General features: G+C 62.3%; 1 protein-coding gene and 1 long non-coding RNA gene across 3 annotated transcripts in view; one reads left to right on the plus strand and one right to left on the minus strand.

Annotated features, from left to right (window-relative positions):
- The window catches only part of KDM4B (lysine demethylase 4B), an 86,614-nt gene that overhangs the window by 2,984 nt on the left and 77,300 nt on the right, over positions 1–6,330 (minus strand). The window contains 5 exon segments of the mRNA XM_077779841.1: positions 1–191; positions 4,173–4,294; positions 4,357–4,420; positions 4,687–4,763; positions 6,071–6,293. The exon segment at positions 1–191 is cut by the window's left edge and continues 51 nt beyond it. Coding sequence (XP_077635967.1) covers positions 1–191; positions 4,173–4,294; positions 4,357–4,420; positions 4,687–4,763; positions 6,071–6,293 — 677 coding nt within the window.
- On the plus strand, positions 4,388–5,771 carry LOC144244649 (uncharacterized). Of its 2 annotated transcripts, XR_013339027.1 has the most exons (3): positions 4,388–4,549; positions 4,658–4,810; positions 5,518–5,771. It is a non-coding gene; the product is annotated as an uncharacterized LOC144244649 (long non-coding RNA). The 2 variants fall into 2 exon arrangements; XR_013339020.1 differs by having other exon boundaries at positions 4,388–4,810.

The following is a 6,330-nucleotide window of genomic DNA, read 5'->3' on the forward strand; positions in this document are numbered from 1 at the left end:
CTCAAAGTGTGGCCCCCTGACTTGTGCTTGAAGCAGGTAATGGAGACAACGTAGGGCCAGTCGTCAGGCTCCATGAGGACCCCGGCAGCGTGGGCGCAGGTCACGTGGAAGGAGGTGGAGCAGTGCTCGCAGGAGCACTGGATGCAGGCTCCCGACACCTTCTTCATCCGTTTCCGGCAGTACACGCATTTCTGGGGGGTCACGGGCAGAGGAAACAGGGCTAGGAGTCCCTTCCGGGGTCCCCAGGACCACCTCCTGGGAGAGAGACCCGGGGCAGGAACTCAGCAGCGCCAGGGGTGGGCGTCTGTTGGTGGAGGCTTTGTGGGAAAAGCCCGCAGAGCTGCGCACGGCCGGGGGTGCTGACCGTGGTGGAGAGAACCAGCCAGTGGCTGCCTCCAGAAGCACTTCTGGATTCTTCTCCACCCACTCTCTCTACATAGCTGCCTAGTACAGGCACTGAAGAGCCAAATATCACGGCCGCCAGCGGGAGCGAGGCGCCCACACACCCGCCGCCCCGTGGACTTACCCTGAACATGGGAGGCTCGGGGAGGGAACCAGATGCGAGGGGCCACATGGGGTGTGAGTGCGCGTGTGCGAAACATCCAGAACAGGTTTCTCCATGGCCGGGAAGGGGCTCATGGGGGCGGGGGCTGGGTGGGGGTGGTGACAGCTGACGGGGGCTGGATTTCTTTTTGGGGAGGTAGAATGTTCTGGAACTAGATCATGGTGATGACCGCCCCAATCCATGCATATACTTAAAGTCACTCAACTGTACACTTTAATGTACACTTTAAAATGTGAATTTTATCTTAATTTTGAATATAAGGCACGTGAAGCTGCCCCCTCCCTGCCTGCGGAGCCATCACTGAGCACTTCCTGCATTTACTAAGCAGCCTTTATCGCTCTGTAAACCGTGTTCAAAGGCCAGACAAGCAGCGCAGCACAGGGCGCTGCAGGGGCGCCGATCGATGGCAATGAGATCTCATTATTAAACTGTCAATACCTAATCCCCTCCAGCCTGCGGAGCTGGATGCACAACCACAGGCGAGCTGGGCCTCCTCCGCAGAGCCGGTCGAGGCCCAGGAGGACCCAGCAGCTGGGCAGGCACAGCGCTACCTGGTTCAGCCCATGGGGGGCGGGCCCTTATTCTGAGCTCCTGCAGCAACTGGGTCTCCCTGGGTGGCGGCTGTAAGGAGGGGGGCAGGGAGGGCAGAGGACGCCCCTGCAGAGCTGTGGTCTGGGGCAGCGGGGGTGGCCGACGGGTGTGATGGGTGTGATACTGGCCGAGGAGGCAGCTCCTGCCTGCAGACAACCCCCACCCCACTCCCCCCTCCCAACCAAGTCCTCTGTGCTCAGCCTGGCCCTCACCCCACCCACGGACCTGCTTTGGCAAAGGCCCACCCTCCCTCCAGCGCCAACCTGACGTCAGTCCNNNGGCCACGACCCGGCCACGACCCCCCCCCTCCGGCCCCAGCCTGATCACAAGCCTGGAGTCCTCACCAGACCTGGAAGCCCCTCCAGGGACCATCCCAGCCTGGTGACGGGGCTGAGCATGGGCACAAATCTGGCTGGCCCAGCTAGGGAGGTCATCTGGGCTCAGGCCACCGTATGGATGGGGCCGCCCCCACTACCAGGACAACCCCGGCACCCAGGGCCAGAGGCCAGGTAGTCACAGGGACAGACCGATGGGCCGATGACCAGGAGCGACTGTCCCTGAGCCTGTGGCCAGCACGTGGCCCTGTAAGGCGGGCGTGTGGCTGGACACGCAGGAGTTAACTGCCAGCTTCCTCGCGAAGCTCCATTAGGCAGTACAAGTGAGCGTCGTGTAGAAGGATTTTTAATTCATGGCTACAAGCACTGGTAATGAAGAGGCTGCAAGCTGGAAATGTCAAGATGATGCAGAAGGCGTCTGGGGGGGAGGACCTATCAGGGCGCCGAGCACTGTGAGCACCGCGCCATCACTTGCCCTGAATAATGAAGCCTTTTACGCGCGCCTTCCTGGAGGAGTCACGTGCGGCCGCGGCCCTTTCCTAACCACCTGTCCGGACCTGGAGGAGGGGTGCTGGCACGACCGCCCCCCGCTAGTGACCGAGGTCCCCCCCACGGGCTCCCTCCTGCGGCCCCTCAACCCTGCCGGCGGCCCCGCGTCTGTGGGCTCTGCGAACCACGGCCCGAAGCCCGATTTCCCTGCCTCCTGCCCACCTGCCCGCCTGGAGAAGCAAACAGCCTGCGGCTACGCGCGCGTTCCTGCGAGGCTGCCCGGGAACTCCCGCCTGCGACAAGCCGAGTGCCAGAGCGTGTACACGGTCAGGCACCGACCAGTGCTGCTCACACACAGGAGGCCCCGGGCAGCCCCACTGGCAGGTGGAAGTCGGCAATCCGTCCAGAGTCACAGCGCAGGCCACCGGCCAGCGCCTCATCCTGCTCCCTGCACTCCGCCCACTGCCCCACGGGCTCCCCCAGGGGTGACCGTCCTCATCAGTGCGCGGAGGAGGCCACAGTCCACCTGAGGACGGCACGCTCCATGCTGGGAAAGCGCAGCGCGCATTAAGAGGGGCCAGTTATGGGATGCCTACAACTTGGGAGCAAAAAAGCAACGTGATTTAAAAATGAGTGAAGGACCCGAATAGGTATCTTTCCAAAGCGGACATCCCGACGGCCAACAGGTAGGCGAAGAGGTGCTCCACCCACTCGTCGTCAGGGAAATGCAAACCCAAACCATAAGCCACCAGCTCACAATGGCTCCCCCTCTATACTGGCTCCTACAATCAGGGGAAAGGGAGCCCTCGGGTGCTGCTGGTGGGAATGCAAACTGATGCGGCTGTTATGGGAAACAGTACAGAGGTTCCTCGAAAAATTAAAAATAGGGGCACCTGGGCGGCTCAGTCTGTTAAGCCTCTGACGTTGGCTCAGGTCATGGTCTCACAGTTCGTGGATTTGAGCCCCGTGTCGGGCTCTGTGCTGATGGCTCGGAGCCTGGAGCTGCTTCGGATTCTGTGTCTCCCTTTCTCTCTCCCTCTCTGCCCCTCCCGCACTCTTTCTCTCAAAAATAAACATAAAAAAATGTAACTAAAAAAAACCAAACAGAAACACACAGAACCGCCAGGGGCGGCCGGCCACCTCAGTCAGTACATCCGACTCACGGTGCCGCGTGGTTGTGTTTGAGCCCCACGCTGGGTGTAGACATTACTTAAAACATTAAAAAAAAAAAAAGGGGGGGGTGCCTGGGTGGCTCAGTTGGTTAAGCGTCCGACTTCGGCTCAGGTCATGATCTCACGGTTCGGGGGTTTGAGCCCCGCATTGGGCTCTGCTGACAGCTCAGAGCNGGAAATGAAAATCTCAGAGAGGTATCTGCAACCCCGTGTTCAGGGCCGTGGCCGTGACCCAGAAACAGCCCAGGTGCCCATCAACAGAGGACGGAGGCAGATGTTGTGGCGCAACTGGATGCCACTCAGTCACGGAAAGAGGCAAAACCTGCCATCTGCAGCCACACAGACCTGGAGGACACTGTGCTCAGTGACAGACACCAGACCCAGGACGCGTGCAGCATGACCCCACTCGCCAACTCTGGGAGGCAGGGCAGTGGGGGCGGGGCAGGGTTGGGGGAGCGGCGTGGGCGCTCAGCGTGTGAAGTTTGGTCACGCAGGACAAGCGGCCCGGACGCTCCGCCGCACAAGGTGCGCCGCAGTCAGCCCTGGGCGGTCTGTCAGGAGTGTAGACCCCGAGTAAGGGGTCACGGGAGACCACGGCGGTGTGCGGTGCCCCCTTCGCAGGACGGCAGCAAGCGCACGCGATGCCGGATCCTGCAAAGGACGTCTCTGCACAGAGACGCGCAAGCCAGGAGCCGGCTGCGCCTTTAAGAAGGAGTAGGTTTGATGGGGCGCCTGGGGGGCTCAGTCGGTTAAGCGTCCAACTTCAGCTCAGGTCATGGTCTCGCCATGATCTCGCGGTTTCTGAGTTTGAACCCCGCCTGGGGCTCTGTGCTGTCAGCGCAGAGCCTGCTTCAGATCCTCTGTCCTCCTCTCTCTCTGCCCCTCCCCCAGACTCCCTCTCTCTTTCTCAAAAATAAATAAACATTAAAAATAAATAAATACATGTTAAATTAGAATGAAAAAGAAGAAGGAACAAGTCTGGCCACACTGCGCCCATGGCCCAGACCCCGCGGGACGTACCAGCTTCCACCGCTGCTCGGGGATCCCGCTGATGTCCACGGGGTGGCGCTCCATCACGTTCAGGAAACGCACTTCAGGGACTGCGATGGCACAGATCACGTGGATCCACCTGCGCGGGGAGGCTGGGGTCAGGGCTCAGGGTGCCCCGCCCCTGGGGCTGCCTCACAGAGGCTGGCATCACCACTATGCACCCCTGCGCCCCGCGTGGCCNGCAGGGCTCCGCCCCGGAGGTTACAAAGACAGCACTCCTGCGGGAACCAGACCGGCAGTGGTGAGGGGGTGGGGCTGCCACCGCCCTACCCTGGGGCCTGGCCCCAGCTCTGCCCTCAGTCCCCACATTTCCAGGAGCGCATCAGGCTCCACCCCCTCACAGCCAGGTGAGGACACCCAGGCAGGGGAGGCTACTGGCCCAAGGTCACCTGGGGCTGTGCGGGGGGAGGCTGGGTCCCACCCCCGGGGACCCCACAGGCCTCAATGGCTTCCAGAGCACCGCCCAGCCGCAGGGGCGAGTTACCGCGGTCCAGGCGTGGGCCGTGCAGCGGGAACACGTCCAGCCCTCATTGACCAGCTCGGGGCGGATGCCGTAGCAACCTGCAAGACAGGGGGGGCGGCATCTGTCGCCAGGATGCACGTGGCAGGTGATGGGGCCTTCTGGAACTGGGCAGCAGCATTTAGGGCAATTGCTCTCCCCGCCCGCTTCCCTGAATCCAGGCCACTGCGCACAGCGGGGTGGTCTGGAAATGGCTTGTTTGGAGCTTGAGTAGAGTGGGGGGAAGGAGAGGGAGGCCCCCCTGCCGGGGCTGCTCAGCCAAGGGCGTCCCTTGCTGTCTCCAGTCTTGTCTAAAAGGCCCTGCCCAGGCTCTGCGGGCCAGGGGAGGCTGGGAAGCGGGGGAAGTGACCAGGCAGGCGTGTGCAATGCAAGGTGGGCCTCCTGGACACTGGAGTCCAGACAGCAGCGCCGGGCCCTGTGTTCAGGCCTGATCGCTACTTAGCAAAGCAGAAGTTGGGAGGCTCTGGGTTATTCCAGATGGTTTTCTTGGGACCTTAGCCCTGGTTTAGAAATGGGCAGATGGCATGGAGGAGGGTGGAGGTGGGTCAAGAGGTCACGCCCCAGAGCCAGGGCTCTGTCCCACCCCCGGATCACCCTCAGGCAATACTACAGGGGCCCTCAGGCAGCTGGGATCGGGCCGACAGGCCACTGGGAGAAAGCAGGGCCACAGAACTGGTCTCCTGTGTGCCCACAGAGGCTCTGAAGCCAGATCCCCTGCTCTGTGCCCTGGGGGAGGTCCTGACTCCTGGAGGGAGAGGGGGCTCAAGGGGTTATGCTGGGCCTTCTGCCTCCCAGGTTTGTCCCTCGAAGTGAGACGCAGGCCCCTCCAGAGGGTGGACTCAGCCTGGACCTGCACTCCCGGCCCCCAGGAGCCTGCCTGCCCGGGGCACCTCTCACACTTGGGCCCAGCAAGGCAGGGCAAACAGGCTCCTGGCCAGGTGACAAAATGAGCTCTGGGCAGGACTCTGCCGGGACAGAAGCTGGACAGAGATCGCGGCTGCCTTCCTCTGCAGGGCAGCCCCTGAAATGAAACAGCTCCGGAAAGCTTCCTTCCCTTGCTGGGAGCTCAAGCTCCAGTCTGCTCCTCCTGACGTGGGAGAAAGGTGGGTGGGGGGGTCACCGATGGCAGGGACAGATCTGATCCCTGGACCATCTCTAGATCTCAGGTCTCAGTGGAAAGGTCCGAGCTAGCCAGGGGGGAGGCCACCCCACGACTCCAGGTCCTGTGAAAACCCCAAGACAGCAGCCCAGAGGGAAGGGGCCTGCTGAATCCGCAGACCCAAGGCGGGGCAAAGCCACAGATGTCACAGCTGCCCCCCCACCGGGCACCGGCGGGCCCAGGACTCACTGGCATGGACCTGCAGGCAGCACTTGGCACAGGCGATCAGCAGGCTGGTCCCGTCGTCGCCGATGTAGGAATTGGCCGGGAGGGGCTCTGTGTTCTCACCGCCCGACGTGAAGCACATCTCGGGGATCAGTGGCCGTGTCTTCTGGCCACTTTTGGATGGGGGGGCCACTGAGGGACCCTCCCCAAGGGAGGCCTGGGGAGCCTCCTTCTCGGTCTGTAGAGCCTGTAAGAGGAGGCTGCTGCCTTCAGTGGGGGCACCT

Source organism: Crocuta crocuta, unplaced genomic scaffold (genome assembly GCF_008692635.1).
Source record: "Crocuta crocuta isolate KB4526 unplaced genomic scaffold, BGI_CrCroc_1.0 scaffold110, whole genome shotgun sequence".
NCBI classification, from domain to species: Eukaryota; Metazoa; Chordata; class Mammalia; order Carnivora; family Hyaenidae; genus Crocuta; species Crocuta crocuta.